General features: G+C 42.0%; 1 protein-coding gene across 3 annotated transcripts in view; it reads right to left on the bottom strand.

Moving 5' to 3' along the window:
• ADAMTS16 (ADAM metallopeptidase with thrombospondin type 1 motif 16) overlaps window positions 1-21,035 on the bottom strand; it is a 124,149-nt gene extending 103,114 nt beyond the window's left edge. For 2 of the 3 annotated variants that reach the window (XM_037062969.1, XM_037062971.1), the window contains exons 1-3: window positions 20,755-21,035; window positions 20,563-20,668; window positions 14,037-14,362 (exon numbers count right to left, since the gene is read on the bottom strand). In XM_037062969.1, the coding sequence (XP_036918864.1) occupies window positions 14,037-14,362; window positions 20,563-20,668; window positions 20,755-20,886 (564 nt within the window). In that variant the 5' untranslated portion in view covers window positions 20,887-21,035. The remainder of the gene's footprint in view (window positions 1-14,036; window positions 14,363-20,562; window positions 20,669-20,754) is intronic. The other variant, XM_037062970.1, reaches the window with a different exon arrangement.
• Between the last annotated feature and the right edge of the window lie 1,554 nt (window positions 21,036-22,589).

The following is a 22,589-nucleotide window of genomic DNA, read 5'->3' as shown; positions in this document are numbered from 1 at the left end:
CCAAAATGCTTATTGAATAGCCTGGTTCTGGATTTTGAAAAAACAATTTCTTAACATTTTCATTTATATTCACATTTAATATTTATCTTGACTAAAAATATAAATATATAGTATTTTCCTATTTTTATACTAAGAGACAGCTTTTTTCCTCTAAAAGTTAGCATAGAAAAAGTTTGCTTTATCATGTTATGAAGGATTCAGGGTGGTAAGAATACTGTTTCTCAGAAATCTGAATGTGCAATAGGCACCCACCTTTGTCATAAACTTGATAATTAAGAAAGACATATATCTAAGAAACAGAGACATGGCACTTACAATGTCTCTATGCACTCACACTAAGGTATAAAAGGCTAAAAATGGATAAATGGCAGCTAGTATCTTGAATCATACTTTATATAAATTATATCATATCCTGTCATTGCAACATTTGTTATTTAGAATTTGTTTACAGAGTCTGTCATTAGAAAAAATTACTTACATGGTTATTACTGGAAAACTACTCACTTACAGATGGCCTTTCCTGAGACCATGTTAATGTGAACAGCACTTGGGCTGTGGAGATACGCTCCAGGGGCCTCAACAGACAGGCTTGGATCCGTGTGGTGGTTGTCTAGGAAATGCTTGCTTTCCAAACTCAACTTAGCACCAGACATGGTTACTAACAACCACTGCACCCTCTGTCCAAGACTCTCTACAGCATTGATAGGACAAGTATCTGCAACTACAACCTTTCATCCACCCAACCATCCATCCATCCATCCATTTATCCAATTATCAATCCATCCACAAATGCTTCCCCCTACCCTTATACCCTGTTACTTCTATGGGCAGGGCACATAACTATGTGCTGGTCGTCCTGAAGGGACAGCTTCAGTGCTGCCCTTAGGATGCCCACTGTGTATTATGAGGGAGGGGTAAATACTAATCTATTAAGCAAAAAAAAGCTAAATTGTAATAATTCCTTTCAAGTAGAAAAACAAGGTGCATCATGAGTGTATGACAAGGGACCCTGCCCTGGTTTGGAGCATCAGAGAAGTGTGACTTCTCGCAGTAACTTTCCAACTGAGATCTAAAGAATAAGAGACAGCAAACCAGTTGTTGAGGGATGGGAACTGTGCTCAAGGCAGAGGGGACAGCTTTTGCTGAGACCCAGACAGGGAGGGAACCTCAGCTTTATTTTGAAAGAATAAGCACTGAAAGTTGTCAGTGCTTCAGTCTAGAGAGTTTCCCTTATTAGGCTGGAGCTATAGGAAGGGAAGATCCCCAGAGTGTGATGGGAATGCAGAATTTACTCAGAGTAAAGTGGGAGCACATTGAGTAGGATAACAACAAGATCAGAACTCTGCTTTCCAACTTTCACTGAGGTAGCTCCCTGGAGGGAAGTAGGGGAAGGGTAGACATGACAACAGGCTGCCATAACTTTCATGGAACAGTCTAAGAACTCATCCTTTCCAATTTCTGCCTACATTCCCAACCTGAACTTCCTCACATGGAAGCCCTGGCTATTTTGGCAAGCCCGATCAAAAGTAAGATTCTTTTTTAAAAAACGTTCCCAACATACGTGGATTTAAATGTGGGCTGACCACATTTAAGGGAAAGCCCCTAACTTTTTACCTATGAGAAAAAGATACTATGCACTGACATGGAAATTTAAATTATTATGGAATAAAATGACCCTAAAGTCATCGGGACAAATATTTTTCAAAGACTTTTCACTTAAAGAAATCGCCAATTGCTTAAAATATATTTTGCTTCATATGTTTTGCTCCATTTTTTAATGTCTTAATTAAATAGAGATCTAACTATTCAATGACAAAAATTAAAATGATTGGATAGATCACGGCATTGTTTATTAAAGCTTCCCATTATGTTAGTGCAATTTGAAAACTAAAGGCAACCAAACATTTTAGCCTTGCTGTAAATCTGGTGACACCATGCAGATTTAAATTTTATAGGTTTTGTCTTAGTTTAACTTAATTTTTACTTAAAAACTGGTAACTTCTTTATACATTGACAGTGAATTCCATATTTGGTACATTCATTTTATATCAATTAACTACACTAAAAAAATAAGAATCCTGCTTACAATTACTTAGGTTGTAATTTTTCAAATGAGGTATTTTATTTAATTTTTCTGTAATTTCACAGAAATTATAAAAAAGAAAATATAAAATTAACATTGACTTTGTCACTAATTTAAAATACCAGATTTACTAGACTTAATGTCCTACGTAGTCTACAACAACTTTAAACCATAGTGACACATACGTGCAATAAATGATAAATGATGAGTTTTGGTAACAGACAAAAGAATCAAAAGCAGTAGAGATGACATATGCCCAGAATACTTGAGTAATAGAGTGTCAACAGAAAAACCAGTGCAACTAGTGTCTTTTGGTTCAGGTCAGAGGCTCAGGGAACCTGACGGGTGGTGTGAGATTACTCAGTAATGAGCAAGGACAGAACTGCACTGCATGTATAAATTCACTTGAATACAGACTCTGGCCTCAAGCCTACAGATGATGACACTCAAATTTCTCCTTTAGGAGTCATTTGGAGTAACCAAACTCACAGACTCTGGCAACACAAACACATACTTGCACACACAAACCCTGAGTGTCTGTTTAATGCTGTACAGTAAGTCATGAAATACAACTTCCAAGTATACTGAGGAAATGTGCTTCTTCTCCCTCCAGGTAAGCTGCAAAGGAGACTTCACTCTAATCAAATTAGTAACGGTGGCAAGTACAGCCCTCTGCAGGGGAGGAATGTCCACATGAACTGGGTCTGAGAGCTCCACCCCCACACAGGAAGAGACCTAGAATCCTCTAGCATGAAGCCTAGTCCTTTCCCTAGGGTAGGAATGTCCCCACTACTATAATTTTAGGGGTTCCTGTTCTCCCCCTCCAGACAAGTGCTGTGCAAATGATTTTTGCAGAGCACCAGGATTCTTCTTTCTCTATTTAAAAAATTATTCATCTATTGAACAAATTTTATTAAGGGCCTTACTATGTGCCAAGCACTATTTGAAGTGCTGGGGATAAAGCAGGAAAAAGTCAAACATAAATTCCTGCTATAATCTCAATATTTAGCATAGTAGGTAGATTGCTCAGCATTAAGAAACCACCCTTAACTCCAAACTGTCCTTTTAAACTCTGCTTTGTAGTATTGAGGTTGAAACTCCATAGGTCCTATTTTTGCTCGGCTACCTATTATTCATTCACCTCTGTCAATAGGCCACACAATGAAGGACCAGACCATTGAGGAAGGTGAGAAATCTTGCTCCTTCCCCTCTGCTCCTTGTGGTCTTCTTGTTTGGTCCCAAAAGACTTCCTCTGTTGGTTGCAGACTTCCTGTCATCTCCACTTACTTCCCATCAGCTCCTTATAGACTTTCTGTTGGTTCCCTCTGGACTTCCTCTTGGCTCTCTAGATATTTTATTATATTTTACTTTTCCCCACCAGCATTTATGTTCCCTATACCCTCTCCCACCTCCACTCCTCACCCCTGCAATAACCACACTGTTGTCCCATACTCTTCTTGTCTCATCACTTTGGACTTCTTGTTAGCCTCCTATAGACTTCCTGTCTGAATAGTGTGAATTTCCTGTCTGCTCCCTATAGAGACTTCTTGGTTTCTGTTTCCTAATGGACTATAATTGACAGGGATATTGATAAAAACTAAGTAGGAAAGTAAAACAGGGAAAAGAAGAGAAAGTATGTGTAGCAAGAGAAAGAGTAGGTCACTTTAGATGGGTGGGCCAAGAAAGTCTTCATAGTAATTGTGGCATTTAAGAATAAAAACTGTCATATACGTGTCGAACAGATCCAATCAGCCTATTCTTGTTGAACGTCAGTTAAGAAAGACCCTACTTTAAAGAAATTGGTCTCATTTGGCCTCTTCTTTTACTCTCTCTGAGCTGGATGTTATCTTAAACAGTCACTCTCCTTTGGACAATCCCAGACTTGGATCACCGTCCAGAGGGAACCACCGCAGAGGTCCCATTCCTGCTCTTCCAAGTGGACCCTTTTTGCTCTTTTGTGGCCGATCTTGTCCATGAAGAAAATCCTGGTCATACTGACTGTGGAGCACTATTGCAAAGATTCTTACAGCAAAGTATTCTAGTGACCATGATGTGGGTCAGTATGAGGTTTGTCCTTGGTGGTGAGAGAGAAGCACAGACAACACAGGGATATCAGAAGCACTGACCACTAACCAGTCTTGTCTCCCCACTGGTGCATTGGTCTAGGTCTCCAGACCACAAAGTTCTTGGTTTATTTTTAAATTCTCTGATATATATGTCAATAGTTAAATTCCCTTAACTGGCTATTACGCATAATGTAAAAGAAATAGCATCTACTGTGTGTCAGTGAAAACATCAGTGGACAGAGAATTTGAAGAAATGTCTCTTACACCTGTTCAATCTCCACCTGACTTTCTAATATTGGCCAAGTCAGTCTGCCCCTTGGCATCTCAGGTTCAACACCTGAAAAACAAGGAGAGTGGAACAAAACCATACGTTTTATAGGTAATTTTCTCTAATCATCTAATTTTTGTTTACAACTAATGGTAAGCTGATAGAATAATATGTGGTCCTTTCAAATATAAAATATTATCTTATAAAATATTCTTTTTATCCCTTTCTAGTAATTAAAACATTCATTATTGTCAATTCCAATTTTTTTACTACATTTATGTAATTATTGAGTACTGTCGGTCAGTCAGTTCTCCACACTCACGTTTTAAACATCCTAATACCCACAAACCTTGGTCACACTTTGTCCATAAAGCCCTCACATGCCTCCGAAGACCAACACCTGTTGAGCGGGCTGCATCATCACCAGCCTTCTCAGATAGCGACAGTTTTCTTTCAAGACTCATAGCATCTCTTCTGACAACCTCCATGTTGACTCTTCCTTTATACTTCTGTTTTATTTTTCCAGCTCATGAACATGTTTCAACATTGTTGAAATTTTGGCAATGTTTCAGATAGTTTTCTAGGATTTATTAGGTGCTTTAGAGAAACTCTCAATGACTAAAGTTTCCAGAGAATCCCTGGAGTTTGTGGCTGGAAATAAAACCTTGTATAATTCAAACCAGGGTCCAGAGTAAGTCTCCAACCAAGTGAGGAAATTCTTAAAGAGACCTGAGAACTGTGGCATTTACAAGTTTTCCAACATTGTTAAAAATATGAATAATTACATTTTAGCGGAAGTGATATGTATCCTATGCATTAATGTTGTAACAAACATTATGTTTTATGCGAAAGGAGCTAACGTTCAGGCAGATTTTCTTCCAAGGACTTGATTTATTGTTATCATTATTATTATTATTGCTAAAGTGCTAATCCAAGCAGACATGAGTTTTAAAAAATGTCAGAAACCGTATGAATTAACCAGTTCTAAGTAAACTATGTACTTCAAAAGAAAATTTAGAGTTTTTTGGCATTAGTTATGGAAAAATATCAGATAATTGGATTATGCAATTTTTATGTTTATTCATACTTCAATAGAGGTTGAGAAGATATAGTATTTTTTGTTTGTAAATTTGAAATACAGTCATGTATTACAAGATAAAAAATAATTTTGGTTAGTATTTACAGAAACTTAGGGATACAAGATAAATAATATAAGGTCTCTTAAAGAGTTTACTCCCTAGGCATCAAAAACTAAACATGTAAATAAATAATCATGGGACAAATCCATGTATTTTCATTGAAGCCCCTGATACATTACAAATGGAGCTCAGAGAGGGCTAGTTGTCCAAGGATGTGGCATTAAGGTGTAAATTAAAGGAGAAAATCATTACACTTTACAGGGAATTGATGGGGGTGCAACGAAATGTCATGTGAATGAATGCAGGTCTCTCTTAGGCAGCAATGGCCTCGTGATCAAGGGAAGCAAAATGGCATTTAGCTTTAGGTGCTGGTTCTGGAATCAGGCCACCTGAGGCAAGTCCCACTCTTCCAAGATTTATCTTGGGAATTATCTGTAAAATGGAGATTATAAAATGGTTTAGGAGAAATAATCTCTAAAATGTGTTAATAAAAGCACCTAGCACAGATCAACTTACAGAATAGTGGTGTGGGTTTGTCAGACAGTCTCTCCATTTAACTGAAGCAACCATTTAACTACTAAATATTATATACACAAGTCACATGTAACACACACACACACACATACACACACACACTTTTAAAGTTTCTGTAAATTGTTCTAAGGGCATAAACAGTAGAGAGTGATTTATTGAATTAAATTTAGTAACCTGAGAAATACAGCTACATTTGGTAGCACTTAAGCCATGATCTTGTCACATAGTCACCCAGTTCTCTGCCCAGTGTGACAGAGCTTTACTCCAGGCATGTGCAGGCAAGGAGACAAGAGCTCCTCTCCCCTAACTGCCATTCTAGAGTTATATTTTCAAGTCAGGAGGAATAAGCCACCAGCATCTCTCATCTTCCCAGATCTGTATTTCAGAAGCTCTGTTCCGGGCAGGCATGACCATGAGCACCCATTGGCCTTCTACCACACAGCCCCTACTCATAGAGTGGAAGCTCTATTTCAGACTCAGTAAACGAAGAAAAACAAAACCCAGAATATCCCCACCCCAGTTCTCTCATAACGCAGAGGTTTCAGCCCAGGAAGCAAAAGCAGGGAAGACCAGGTGATACCCTCCCCACCCGGAGCTCCACTCATAGAACAGAAGCGTTACTCTGGAACAAGTGAGACGGCATCAGCCCACATTTTGCCTAGGAGGAGAGGCAAGCTAAAAGAACAAGGAGTTTACCTAGAAGGCCGACGTTATTTGGAATAGAGTGTGTGAATGTTTGTGCCTAGGGCATTGTTAAAAATCATGGAGCTGTTGTGGTGCTGGGGTCAGGGGATGCTCTTACCTACCCCTTCCAGTGGGCTCAGCCAGAGCCATCCCCAATGGGACACGTTGGATCTGTCTTCCCCAGTCCCAAAGGCCCCACCATGCTGAGCTCAGTTCTGTGGGGAAAGGGGGTGCTGCACAGCCCTGGTACCTTTGGAGCACATCTCCCTCAATAGCTCTTACCTAGGACTTAGATGGCCAGTGGGTTCTGTGGCTAAGGCATGGTGGGGAAGGGATATTCTTGCCCTCTTTGCAGGCCTTGTTCCCAACAGGAGATTTTTTTGACCTGCCTTTTAAGTTTTCAGAGGGCTCTACCAGGTGGAGGGGGCTCCTGCAGTGGTGCTAGCTGGCTGCACCTTACCTGAGCCTGCAGTATACTCCTCCCAGTGGGAACTAGGTAGGGTTGGAGATTCTGGCAGAGACTAAGTGGTATGCCTGTGGAGCAAGGGCCACTTTCCCTCAGTAAGTGCCTAACCACACTACTCCCAAACAGGAGGCCCAAAGGCTTGGTCCTCCTGACCCCGGTTGTCTGGTCCCATCCAACTTGTGCTTTGTGGAAGGTCTGTGGGTTGTGTCCAGCCTGGTCCCACTCTACAGTCTTTCTTTAGAGGACTCTGGAGGAAGACCAGGCAAATGAAATAAGTCAGAGAAAGACAAGTACCACGTGATGTCACTACTATGTGGAATCTCAGGAACAAAATAAACAAATAAAATAGAAATAGACTTGTAGATACAGAGAACAGACTCAGCTATCAGATTGGAAGGGGGTTGAGGAGCTGGATGAAAAAGATAATGAGATTAAGCAAAAAAAAGAGCAGATGCAGACAAAAATATGGTGATTGCCAAAGGGAAAGGAGGTGAGGGCTAGTAGAAGAGTATAAAGGGGGGATAATGCTGATGGAAGGAGATTTGACTTTGGGTGGTGAACACAGGATGCAATATACATATGATGCATTACAGAGTTGTGAACTTGAACATGTGTAATTTTATTACCCAAAGTTATTCCAATGAATTCAATTTAAAAAGAAATTTATTGGCCCTGGCTGGTGTAGCTCAGTGGATTGAGCACAGGCCTGCGAACCACAGGATCCCAGTTCAATTCCCAGTCAGGGCACATGCCTGGGTTGCAGGCCAGTTCCCTGCAGGCCAACTCCCAGCAGGGGACGCGTGAAAGGCAACCATACATTAATGTCTCTCTCCCTCTCTCCTTCCCCTCTAAAGATAAATAAATAAATAAATACAATAAAAAAAAAATCAAAGGAAATGTATTGTATACCCTGTATGTTATTTAAAGTTTCCTAATACTTACTTTTTTAAAAAGTGAAAAGCAAGCATGAAAATAATTTTAGTAATATTACTAAATCCCATATATCTAAAATGTTATTTTAACAGGAAATCAACATAAGAATTACTAATGGGATATTTTATATTTTTTACACTTAGAGGATGCCTCATTTTGAACAAGCTGTATTTCAAGTGCTCAGTTGCCACAAGTGGCTGGTATCTATGTTATAGGATCGCGTTGATACCGACATTCCCAGAGGTCATTGTGGCTGAGAGCCACTGAAACAGGAATTTGGTGGGGTGTCATTTTCGAATCCTTTTAGTAGGGAAATCTCCAAGGTCAGGGCAGTTTCTGCTAGTTTTATATAATTTTCAAGTGGTTATTGAAATATAAAAGGCTGTGAATATCTGGGAATACAACCAGGAAGAAATACCCATTAGGAAAAGCACATTATAGATTTAATTTCTACCAGTTTATCAAACACTATTTGCTTATTCACTTATTCAATTTCACTCTAAGGATATCTTAATATTAACTATAAGCACAGTAGTCATGCATATGTAGTACTTTTTGTTTTAAATTATTCAGTTCCTTATACTGAAAACTGGTGAGCATTTGAAAGCATAACACCCAGACACTTTAGAGATATTTTAAGAGCTCAAAAAATTAAACTAAAGGGAGAAAACCAACTAAACTAAAAGTTGGCAAGAAATTATAATTTTATAGAAAATCTTGTTTGGAGCCAAATTCCTAAAAAGACATTGGGCCTGTGGTAATATGTTTCTTATTAAAACAGTGAGTCTGTGTTTGTTTAATTCACCAAATTTATTATATCAAGGAAAAAAAAGAAGACATTTCCCAAAGAATATGGTCAATAGTCTGTTAACCTAATATTAAAAGGCTGAAATGAGAAAAAAACTAACAAAACAAAACGCCCAAAAAATCGTGGAGCTGTAGTTGCAAGCAATTAGGAACAGGCTGTTAGCCACATGATACACATAGAAATAAGCAAAACAGGTCACAGAGTAGAAGTTCAGCAGAGACTCAGGGAAAAAGACATCAGAGAGGATGCCCGTGCTGTTAGAATGATCTCGAAAGCAGGCAGCATCTTCATCTTGTAAAGGAGGCTCTCTTTAAGCAAATCAGACTGTGGAGCAATTTATGTCACAGGGTGTCATAAAAAAAGCAGGAAGCTAGTAGTTAGTGTAGGCTAACTGCTGAGTGTGGTACCAGTAGAGTAGCACAGGCTAGCAGGAAGACAGGGCTTGCCAAGTCACAAAAAGAAAATAATCATAACAAGCGCTGGAGTGACAGAGGTGGTCATTATCTGGAGTTGCTACAGTGTATCATCTATAATGTTCATTTTCAGCAAGAAAAAAATATATATACTCATATATATATTGTAAGTATATAGGGATATTATTAATACTATTCATATATATATATGAATAGTATATATATATATATATATATATATATATATATAGAGAGAGAGAGAGAGAGAGAGAGAGAGAGAGAGAGAGAGAGACAAGACCCATGTGATGATTTCACTACTATGGTGTTGGGAACCGCTCTGCCTGGTTTCAGGAGTTGTAACTACCCCCCACGGCTAAGGCTGAGTGAGCGACTTCTGGAGTGTGAGCCATTAGGAGACAAAGCTTGTCTCTGGCAGCAATGCTCCTTCTGCTTCATCCCCTGCCCCCAATGCATGGTTGGTTAGTCAGAGATGGGTAAGACCCCTCGGGGCAGGGGGGGGCAACCTAAGCCAGACAAAATCACTTGGGAGGCCATCAAGGAAGGACTTGGGGGCTGCAACAAAGAGGGAGGGATGGACCCTTGCGTTCCCCCCCCCCCAGGCTGTTTTGACATAGCCTGAGTCCCCATTTCCATCTGGGAGAAGTGCTTCCTGGCTCGAATCCACTTAAACCTGAAAACCTATGATGGGGGAGGCAGTGCAGCCCATTGCTGGTGAGAGCAGGATCCGGGGTGATCAGGCATAAGAAAGAATTCCTAAAGTCCTGTGAAACCTGCTTTGCTAAGAGTCCTTTCCGTCATATGATAAAGGTCTGTGCAGGAAATGAGTATGTCTCCCAAAGTTTTTGCAACCCCCTTACTTGACAGACACTGACTCAGACTAAGCCTTCAGATTTCTTTGAAATGTCATCTACTGTTTGATCCTTGCTGCCCTGTATTCCTGTGTATTACAAACCAATAAAAGCCGTTGAGGAAGGGGCTCCTGGCCCTTCTCTTCTGAGAGATTGGCCACCTTTCCTCCCCAAGCAGATCATGTCTTGGTAGTGTTACTCTCATCCTTGGTGGACGGGGGGACTTGCGGGCAAAGTCGCCCCCACACTATGGCACAAGTACCATGTGACTTCATGTGTGTATATATATATATATATATATATACACATACACACATGTGTATACACACACACACATATATGCCATGCAAAGAAAGAGTGTGACCTATACACAGGAAAAGAAACAATCAATAAAAATTGCTTCTGAGGGGACCCAATTATTGGTCTTAGTAGACAAAGTCTTTAAAAAAACTATTATATAAGTATGTTTAAAAATCAAAGGAAACTGTACTTAAAAATTAAGACAAAGCCTAAAGACAATGTCTCACAAAATACAGAATAAGAGAAACTATATAAAAGAGCCAAAACAAAATATGATGCATAAAAATATTATATCCAAATCAAAAAATTATTAGAGAAACTTAGCAGTATATTTGAACTACAGAAGAGAATGAGTCAACTTTAAGATAAACCTATAGAAATTATGCACTCTGAAGACTACAGAGAAAAAATAATGAAGTAGAATAAATGGATCCTCAGAGAAATGTGGGGACCATTAGCATATTAACATATGCGTAACATCATTATTCATATGTTACCCACACCTACAGATACCCACACCAATACACATGTTGAAATACAAAGACAAAAGTCTTGGAAACAGAAACAGAAAGACCACGCCTATGTATAAGAAACTTTATAATCAGAAACAATGGAATCCAAAAGGAAGTAAAATGACATATTCGAAATGCTGGGGGAAAAATAACAGTAACAATAAACTGCCAACCTATACTCTATGTCAAGTAAAACAAAACCACAATGAGATACCACTTCATATTCACTAGGATGGCTATGATAAAAAGATGGACAAGTGTTGGCCAGAATGTGGAGATATTAGAACCCATATACATCGCTCTGTATGTGGAAAATGGTACCACTACTGTGTAAAACAGGTTAGAAATTTCTCCAAATTTTAAGCATAGAATTTCCATATAACCTAGTAATTATAACCAAGTATAAACCCTCCAAAAATGAAATACATTTCTGCACAAAAACTTGTACACAAATATTCATAGCAGCATTACTCACAATATCCAAACATATTCCACAGAGGACTAGAGCAAATGTTCACAAACTCAAACCTGAGAACCTGGAGAAAATCCACTCATCACCCTGGAAACTGCAATGTTTTACCATTGTAAACAACCTTCTTTAGTTGAATAACATGGTGTATTAAACTCTTAGTTAGGGAATATATTTTCACTTAAATGTAATAGTTTTATACTATAGATGAAATCAAAACAATAGGATATTGGTTATTTCCCATAACCAGGGATCTTGTTTTCAAAGTGCTCTCCCACAGAGTCTACAAACATGTGTGAGTGACCACAGAGCAAATAAAAGAATTTTACTGACTGCTGGCTCCCCTCAGATGACTGGGTCAATTAGAAACCCAGGAAAAAAAGCTTAACTGTGATCTACCTGGAGCTTAATTAAAATTTGTAAGGATCAAGAACAACAACAAAAAAGACCCATCATCCAACATAAAAAACATGCTAGTTTTCTTTATATGTTAACAGATTTGGAAGATGAGGGCTGCAGTAACCATCAATCAGGAAAGAAATAACAGACTTGGCAGCCTCGGGAGGGACATTCCCATTCAACATTTTTTTATTATCTGGCTAAAGGGAGAAGACTTCTTTATCCTCCCTTTTTCTTCCTTAAAATGCCTTTGATTTGTCTTATCATCTGGCAAAAGCCCCCGAACCTCACACCCATAAGTCTAATTGAGGTCATATTTGTTATAACCATCTACAGACAGAACATCAGTGAAGTTGGGATTAATGTATTTGGAAGATTAATGGTAGAAGCACACAGATTTCTCTTCTATTGACCAAAATATTAAATTTCAGTGTTCATTAACAGAAGAGCCCTTTTTTACTGTTCTTTTCCACTTCTTTAATTTTCACATAGTTGCCATTTACAACTCTCACTAACTCTCTTGAGTTCAAAGAAAGTCACAAATCTGGGAGAGCTCTGGCTCACAGAGACCTTAGCATCAATGGACCTGCACCAATACTGAGTTAATGGAAAGCACCTCGCCTGATCTCTGCAAACACATCCAAGGATTCTGGGCTCTGAAGGGCATGGCACATTTCCCTATCACACAGATGGCTTCCATTCCTAATCTAAACCTTTGTTGAAGAAAGCCAAGGAAGAACTATGTTCCTTCAGTGCATTACATGCAGAGTTTAGCCCTGTGATGAGGAAGATCTATTTTTTCTTGGGAAAACATGGAAAAAATCAGCATCACTGTCTTCATGCTTAACAAGTTTGCCAAATAACCACCACCCTATCCTTGGCAACTCTCCACTGTATCATTCTCAAACCAAGAGTCTTATACAAATATGAGTAGACACGAGACCAACCCATACCAAATTCTCTGAAAAAGCAGAAGTTAATATTTTTAAAAAAATTAACAGGATTTAGCATTTGCAAATATTTAGTATTTTAAAAAGTTGGTTACAAATGCTCCTTCATCATCCACTATTCACATACAAATACACAAAATCCTCCTGATATATAGAGTGTGATTTCTCCTTTTCAAAAATAAAAGAAATTGAAGGCAGACTTAAGGCATTTTCTAGAGATGTAGTAAATGTTCAGAAACCTATTTGTCAAACCTTTAACACGGTTACGACCTTATGGTGATTGGCTCATACATTTTCCCTTTGCTATGTAAATTATGCTCCTCCTAAATTATGTGTGACTAATTAGTTTGCACTCAGGAATCTAATAAGCTTTTCTTTCCTAAAAATATGAACGTATTTTAAGAAAAGTTAAAGACAAGCCATTAGGATTTCAGCTTGGATCAGCCTGAGGTATGCAGTATCTTGTCAACAGGGCCAGATGCCTCACTCTCTAGGGATCCCAGCAAACTGGACCACGTGAAGCATCTAAATGATGTTTAATGTCTTAATCTCATATTAAGATAATGGGGATGTACCAATAGAATCATCAGTCCAGTAAAATCAGTACTTCCCTGCCATGAATTCATCAACCCATTTGGAATTGGCACCCTAATTGAGAAATTATGTTATCCTCATCAGAATGACAGAAGTAAAGTGCTTTTAAGCATCTGATCAAATAATTACCATGGCCAATCAGCTGAGTACTGTACACTACTCAAAATGAGGGCACTTCTCCAGTGCTAGTAATGGACCAGTAGTTTAAGAGTCCAACCATCCTCTGAGAAGTCAGTGCCTGCACGGGTGGCCACAAATTCTTATGCACCGTTTTCAAGGTGCAGTTCTTTCTCACAGTTTTTCTAGAACAACAAAGGCAATGAAAAGCTAAGCATGTGTGTTATTTTCAAATGGGCCACCGAAGGAAGGAAGTACAGTGTATTTTAGACCAATTACTTGGCAATTGTCTCATGATTTTGAGATCAAAGAAGCCTGCCCTACGATCACAGAGAATCAAGCTAAAATATTTCAAGGGAAACTGGTCATCTCTCCTCTTTCACACATCACTGCCCCTGCCACCTCACTGCAGGTAGCAAGATCTGTACTCACCAAACCTTTGCAGGTTGAAAGAGCCACGGAGGAATTCGTGTGGGATCGTAAGGAGCCTTGATAGAAACAGAAATCCTTGGGCGGGAAAGCCTGCAGTGATTTGATGCCTCCCTTTCCCAGTGTCTGTATGACAAACCCAGGAGCCACCAGATTGCTGGAAGTCTTCAACTCCATGTGAAAGTCGTGCCTGAAACCTCTCAGCCGAAGGTGAAGAGAGTCCACTCCAAGCTGGGCCAGGGCTCTTTTCCTCCTCCGAGGGTGTGTGATTTCATGGGACACGTAGTTGCCATGGTAGTCAACCTCATAGGGAGATACCAGGTCATATTCTGAAAGTATAAGAGGCGGTGTGACTAAGGAATTCCAGAATTCTGGAAAGAATACAAAAGTTTTCACAATTTATTTCCAGACGAAACTTTCCCTAAGAATAAAATGGAGAAACTGTCAACATCAATCCATCCACAAGTCCAAATTGTACGATGCACAGAATCAGACAAGAAGGAAAATGCTTTTCTTTACAAGGGAAGTCACTGCTGCTTCTGTAATGTGTTACAACCAATCCAACCAATTCAACACTTCAGAGGAAAACTAGATGGCAGACAAAATAAAACTAAAAAATGGTCTCTGATGGTTATATTTCATAATTTTACTTTAGACCAATTTGCATCATTGTAAACATTCCTTAGTTACATTTTTTTTCTGGTTTTTTTTACAAACATCTCTATTGCTAAAAAATTTTAGCTTAAAATGCTTCCAGTTTTTCAGGAAACACTTCAATATGAATATCATGGGCTTCCTTTGCTGCTTATTTTTGATATTCAGTTATTAAATCACTGACTCCATAGGAGAAAAGGCAGAGGGCACACACATTCCAGGTGTCCAGATGTTAACATTTGGAAATGTTCACATGTGTACTTGCTCCCAATGAAAGCCACTGTTGACCCTCCAATGGGCCTGGGCTCTTAACGCTTGATCATATTTCACACCCCAGGGCCTTTCAAAGATGTGTAGCACACTCTTCTTCCCACTCTAATTTACAGTACACTAGCATAAAACGCATTCAACTAAGTGATTTCTTTTTAAATAGTCAAGAAAACCCCAAGGAGTTATCAGATTTCTGGGCACCCATACAGGTCTGCAGAGCTTCAATTGCAGACACTCTTACAGTTTGCATTCCGTGTACATCTGAGTCATTTCCGCTCTGTGAAAAGTACAGAGAGAAACTGCATCTGAATCCTGGACAGTGGCCTCCACTGCCTTCCTGGAAATACTGTAGTTTTCTTCTCCAAAGAGGTTTCTCCCTTAGAGAAAATTACTTCTTTTCATTTTATAACCAGGATTTGTTTTTTCAGTACCATCATTAATGATATCATCTCTGCTCTCCAAAGGTCAGGGAAAGGTTGTTTCTGTCCCAAGCAGGACAGAACTTTGTCTAGCAAGGGGTGGCTTCATGCCAGGGGCAACTGTCTCCATGTGGTCAGTCACACTCTATTTTCCAACTCGGACTTTCAGACCAGGTGACACTGAACTTGTCAAGGCTGGGGTTAAAAATTTTCTTAGTTAACGATGTGTTAGCTTGGTTTATACCTTTCAGATAATTAAACACAGGGAATAGCGTCTCTATTTGCACACCAGTGATGAGCCCGCATACCTTCCAAGAGGGCCTGCTGCCTAGCCTGCATTTTTTTCTAACCACCAGAAAAACAGCAGGTTAGCCTGACATCAAGCCTTCCTCCCAAGACGTATTTGAAACAGATGTCAAGCTGAAGCTCAGAGAAGGCTAGAAAGCTCTCCTCCTGCAATGAGTGAATATCTTTACAGGCTCTAAGTGCAAATTCCTCTTATATGCCTAACGAGACTCTGATACTAATATTCTTCTCCTGATTCTAGTGTCCGAAGAATGTGTATATGTTCTTCTTTCATTAGAAATATACCCTGTTAAGAAGCTATTCTGTTGGATACTTAGAACTGGGGCCCTTTCCACCTTTGCGTGAGCGGAACAAGGTTCTTGGACTCTTAGATAAAGTAAAACGTTGTCCTACTGAAGTGGCATTTGGTCACACGTCAACAGTACTCGAGTGGTTTTCTGGAAAATGTTTTTTCACAAATAAAACTCTTTTATGACAGGTTCCTGTCTCCATATCCCTTTGCTGTCCAGCCCCCTTGCTGAAGCCCATGGCAGGGGAGGGTCCGAGGCCAGAAGGCCAATCTGAACAAGAAGTGGAATAACTGAGGCTTCGACTATGGCCTCTGTGACCTTAAGCTTCCTGTTTCCCCTGCTCAAAAGCTTTGATGTGGGATCCCTCTGGGGATCCTGGGCCCCTGGGCATGGCTCTGCCTGCCGTACAGGTACAGATGGATGGGCACTGGTGAGATGAGCCATGCACAGATCAGACAGACAGCAGGTTCTGGCAGACAAACTGACATCAACCATGAAATATATGTCAAAGTAGGGTACTGTGTCGCGCAGGGCAAAATACGTGGAATTATTTCATAATTTTTAGGAAGATGAGACAGTGAAACAAATTCAGTTAGACTGTGTACAATGAGAGAAGAAAGTGAAAACACATCAAGATTACTTGTCTGGTCTGAGTGTGTCACCACAGTCTGTCCTGGGCCATTCTGAAAGACAAAAGTGGAAAGTGCATGGCCCAACCGCCTTCCTCACCCCCAGTTTCTGGACGAAGGGAACAGGCTGGTGTCACAGGCCGTTTTGTCATCTGTCATCCTGCCCTACCCCCAGGACTCTCAGGAAGTATTCCTCTATCACCACTAGTCTGTGTCCATTCCAACAGAGGCCCTGGAGTAAGGACAGAAGCATCTGGAAGGTTCCAAACACTGGCTAATGCACAAATGTATTGCACTTGAAAAAATAATTACCATTAAAAATATCAAATTGTTTCCAGATGATATAAGCCATAATCTTATAGCCTTTATTTTGGATGGCAGATAATATCTATTTTTAAACAATGGCTGATAAACCTCTTTACACTAACACATGTAGTGTTGTGCTGATAAATGTGTGACAACCAGCTGTCTGGGGGGGAAGGCAACAGGCTGGGTTGCAGCGTGTTCCGATTTCTTTTGTGTAAATACTCCCACCGTGGCTGATTTGGGTTACCAATCTGTGACATCACGGAACGTGGATTTCAGGAGAGACTCACAGGAGCAGGCTATTACGCATTATTTCCACCATGCAGACACTATCCCAGCAAATCACCTCACAATCACAGAGATTAGTAAAACATAGTAAAAGAACTGTGAAGTGATGATGAGGTCTGAGTATTATAGTGTTGTGTGTGCAATGATTGTTTCTGCTGTGAGTTTATACATTTTAACTTTCAATAACCAGTTTGCAAAATTCCTGAAAAGGTACCAGTCAACTCTGAAGGACTGGCAGGTCCTGACCCCAGCACCCTGGCCCCAACCTCACTCATGGTGACCAGTGACAATCCCTTTTGAGAGTGTGGCAATGTGCTCTGGCTGAAGACCTGACTTTCGATTTATTCCAGTAGTTCTCAAACAGGGTTTACTCCCCTCCCCACCTCAGAGGACAAATGACTGGAGACATTTTTGGTTGTCCCTTCGCAGGAGTGGACCAGGTGCTATTGTAACCCAGTGGGTTGAATATAAGGACGTTCAATGCACAGGACAGACACCGGCAACAAAATGTCAACAGTGATAAGGGGGAGAAATGCTGCTGTAGTAAAAAAGCAGTCCTTCAAACAAATACACTCTCAGTTACATATGAATCAATGTGAAAAGGTCATAGCTAAAGACTTCAGTGAATGAACAAAATAAATACAGAATCTCACCATATTATTTGGAGAGCAGTCAGTATATAGTTTCAGTAAACTGAAAATTTTAAACTAACTTTTGGTCTTATGTTTTAAGATTACAATCCCCCAAACTATTGGTTTGTGATTTTGGGAAAAAAATTATTGTGACTCCTGAGCTTTCAGAATCCTTTATTTATTTATTTTTTTAAGACCCTGGTCCTCTGTGGATTTTTTTAAGGAGAAAAAATACACATGGCTGTTTCAGTCAGCACCTTGGACTACTTGATTTCAAAAGATTTTCTGACCAGAGTGTCAGACCTAGGAATACGCTGGTTTCAGACTGAGAGCCTGAGGTGCAGACCAGCTGGATGTGTCCTCGGGCTCATGTGCCCGGCTGCAGAGAGCCAGTTTTGCACGCTGCATCCTCATCTGGCCTCTAGTGCCAGCACACTGATACCTTGAAATCTTCCATGGTGGGAGTAACGACCCCACGCCGGCAAGTAAATGCTACAAATCAGAGCTCCAAAGAGCCTCTTGCTAAACGATTACACCACTGGTCAACCTGAAAGACACTGCCCTGACTCATGTGGTGTGCATATTGGAATGTAAATCAATATAAATTTCCAGAGCACAAACACGAATCTATTATGTCCAATGAAAAGAAGTTCGAAGGAATTTGTAAACCTTCCCGGAAGCTTAATTCACTCTAGAATGAAGATGTTAGCAAATTTGTGACATGCCTCTACTCTTAACAAGAGCCACAGTTTTTATTACAATGCTAAGTTAGAGGGAGGAAACATTTAAATCTACTATTAAGGAAAAGCAATGCTAAATCAGCCAAAATGTAATGGATATACCTAATGTCCAAAAGTAGAATTTCTCAATTTAGTTGTCCTTTGTTGTCGCAAAGGGTATATGGAGTGCTCTTTCCTATTGCATAATTACTTCAGACAACCAGCAAAATTTGCAGTAGCGTTTTAAACATATTTTAAATAAACATTACAGCCAAAAAGTTATTTTCACTTATACGGATATAACTGTATACTCGTATACAGTAAACTGACCCCAGTACCACACACAGTTTATTCTTGTTCTTTTTTAGATGGAAACAAGTAACACTGCTGAGTAGAAAGTCTTTCTCTGGTCATGCGAAGGTTTTCCCCAACACCCCTCTCTCCGCCTAGCCAGTTAGAATGAAAGACCTAAAACAAATAGAAGTGGGGGGTGGGGACAGTTTGTCTGCTCAGGGAGACCTTTTCTGGTGAATGACTGCACCTTCTGCTTCAGGTTCTGACCAAGCAAGGTAAGTGGCTGTCGTGAAAAATCTGGGCTGTGACAGGAGCGGAGGTGCCCCGTGATTGGAGCCCGTGCCAACCAGGGTGCATTCCAGCCTACAGGGGTCCATTCTCCCAGGGTTTGGAAAAGCAGGCTTGACAGGAAGTTTTGGCTGCCCCTCTTGGAAATAAACGGTTCTCTGTCTATAACGCTCTTATCTCAAAGGAAACTTCATAAAGTACTTTGAAACTCTCCTGAGACCTTCAGGAAATTTCATAATTGGAAAAAACTAAAGTTTTTACAAAAAATTTTTTTTAGTGTGAGGGGTAAATTAACTTCTAATGTGGATAATTATATTGCAGACTGCCTTGTAAGAGAAGCAATAGAGAGGACCAGGCAACCCCAAGAAGGTGAGCTTTAAATACACAGTGCAAAGTGATTTTTAAATATTTTGTATTACTTACATCTAGCGCCCTCTGGTGGTCCTGGAAGAGGCCCTCAGTCCCTGCATTCATCTGATTTGTTACTTTATCTACTGTGCATCCATGACTATAGTCAATCGGATTTCAGTAGTTAATGCAGACATTAAATTATCGATGTCACGTTATCAAGGTGAAGAAACTGTACCAGGTATTTTTAATTATTCACTCTAATTTTCAACATTGTCCGAAATTATGCCGAGATAATCCAACTTCGTTCTTCCTTTAGAAGTCATTATTCACATTTAAGATGTCCATTTATTGCCGACAATGACGCGAACACTCATATTTAGTGACTGCCGATGTATTGGGCTCAGGTTAGAACGAAGGAGCCACGGGAGCTCCGCGCCTGTGTTCCCATCCACCCCACGCAGCTCAGGACCCACGAGTGCGTTCCCAGGAGAGAGGAATTGCGCAAACGCCGCTTGTCGGCAGCCCAAGTACAACCACACGTCGCAAAAGGATCAGACTTGTTTTTGTGACAAATTATGACACAGGATATGGACATGGCTTATGATGCCGCAATATGCTAACTACCTCGATTCTTGACGAGCATCAACCTTGAGACTAAGACCTAAGTACGGAGAGACAATGGCTGCCTCTGCCTCCCGTTCTGAGTCAAGGACAGAGAGACCTCAGTTTAAAAAGCAGGAGCCGGGGGAAGGAAGGAGTTGCTCTTTGTCGTTGCTTGGATGCATACATTGATATAGCCTGGCGATTCCTCCTCGGCTCTTTCATGCTTTTTTCAGTAAAATGTGTCCCCTTGCCTTTTCCCCTAGTGTTTGTGGTAATTACGCTGGCGAACCCTTGCGGAAATATATATGTAAATATATAATGTAAATACTGGTGATAGGGGACTCAGGTACTCCTTGTAAGAAGCAGGGCAGGATCCTAGGTGTTCCTAGAGTGATGAACATTCACAGCACCTTAAAAACCAGCGTTAGAGCGTCACCAGCTGTTAGAGCGCAAGGATTAGAAACCTGCTCGCGGACTTACCGCCCTTTTCCACCCAGGCGGCCCACTCCGCGGGATTCGGAGGACGCTGGACGCTCGGGCTCCCTGGCGAGGCCGCTGAGGGTCCCAAGGCGCACGCAGGTGCCTTCTGGAAAACAGCAGCGACACCTCGGTGAGACTGGTGGCAGAGCGAGGGGAGCCGCGGGGAACCCTGACCCCGTGTCGAGGACTCACCTGCACACCCACCTGCACCAGCAGTAGCACCCAGAGAGCGGCGCAGCCGGAGCCCCTCATTGCCCCACTGCCCCGTGCGTCCCGCGCCCGTCGCCCGAGCAGCGCCCCCTCGGGGAAAACGCACGGCTTCATTTGGGGCGCTTGGGAAGGTTCGGGACCCGCGGAATGTTCCGCAGCCGGGCAGCGTGCAAGTGGGTACCCAGGACCTGATCCGATTGGAATGCAGGAGGCTTCCCCTCCGTGACTCTGCCCCCTGCGCGGGGGTTATTACTGCGGCTCAGCACCTCGCGGGGGGCGGAGTGGCGCTCGCGGTGGCGGGGGCGGTGGCGGAGCACCAGCCCGCACCGTGGGAGAACGGGGGGAGGGGTTGGAAAGCAGGCAGGAGAGGGGAGGAAGAAGGTAGGAGAAGGGAAGCGGACGGAGGAGGGGAGCAGAGGAGGGAGAAAGGGGAGGTGGAGAGGAGGCAACTGGAGGAGTAGGGCAGGAGGGGAGAAAAGAGGAGGAAAGAAGCAGACGAATGGGCGGTGGGGTGGAGAACAAGGGCAGAAGGACAGGGGAGGACGAAGGCTCTCGCCTGTCCTCAGTCACGAAGGGTGCCCGGTGGGCACAGCGGTGGAGAGGGGGCCGGGAGCGCGGGCGGTGAGCAGGTTGGATGGCCCGCCAGTCACTCCACAGGCGTACTGTCTGGCTACCGGTGTGGCCATGCCTAGCTTCGCTGTGCCCGGCTCCTCCAGCTCCCCGTCTTAGAGGGCGGTGCCCGTGCATCCAAAGGCACCGACAACTGACGAAGGATAGCCTGAGGCTGGACTCGCCGGGGTCTCGCTGGGTCTACCCTCCTGTCCAGTGGGGGAAATGGGGTGCGCACTGGGACACTCGGACCTGCTGAGGAACACGCAGATCAGAGTCTGTGTGCGTTGCTCTGGCACTTGTGAGATGATGGGTGAACTGGAGGTGAAGGAAGCGCCTTCTTTGTGCCATCTGCCCTGAAATGTAGCCGCGCTCCTGGCCTGGGAGTAACTGCTGCTCTCGACTGGTCTTGTTTCGCCAGTGCCTGTGCTGGGGTGTCTAGGGGCCTCGGTGCAGCCTTTGGGTGGGAAAAGATGGGCTGATGTGCCTGCCACACCAGGGGGCCCGGGGAGCAGCAGGAGTGTGACCGCAGGCTTGGCAACAATCGCAGCCCTGGTTCTGCATCTCTCCCCAGTTTGTGTGTGTACACATAGGTGTGGGCAGTTTCACTGTGAATGGTTATGTACAAGCACTTGTGTATGCACGTATGTTCATCAATGTCGGCTCGTGTGTGTACATGTATGATGTGTATATGCTCGTACATGAGTGCACTCACCTGTTAGTGCCTACGATTGCTCTGCCACACTGGTCGCTCTTCACCTTCCTGAAGTTACCTCCTGCAGGTCTCTAGTCTGTGTTCCTTGGATTCAGTTTAGCCAAGATTTTCATGTTTGGCACGTTTTGTAGAGGAGGCTGAAAGGGAAGTGGTGGACGCGGTCTCCAGACTGTCTTGTGCCCCTACCCCTGAGCCTGGAGGTGCCTCTTGCCTTTGGCAGTCCTGCAGTGCCCACCATCCTGGGCGCTGACAGCAGTGCCTCCTTCCTGCACAGGGGCTGGTTCTTGTTCCACATCTTTCCTTCTACCTCAGTCTCTCATATTCATTTATTTAAAACGCTATTGAAAGTGTGGGTGTATTTTACATAAAGGCCTGTATTAGGGATGGATTTAAAAAACCCTGCCATCCTCCCCCTATGAAGTACCTGTCAGGTGTATGCCTAGGTGTGCAGGCCAGGGAGCGAACGTGAGAGGAAACTGGAGCCTGCCTTTGG

The sequence above is a fragment of the Sturnira hondurensis genome, unplaced genomic scaffold (assembly GCF_014824575.4).
Source record: "Sturnira hondurensis isolate 20B ecotype Veracruz unplaced genomic scaffold, ASM1482457v3 Scaffold0014384, whole genome shotgun sequence".
Classification (NCBI taxonomy): Eukaryota; Metazoa; Chordata; class Mammalia; order Chiroptera; family Phyllostomidae; genus Sturnira; species Sturnira hondurensis.
The sequence above is the reverse complement of the archived record's forward strand: the minus strand, read 5'-3'. Positions and strand labels throughout refer to the sequence as shown.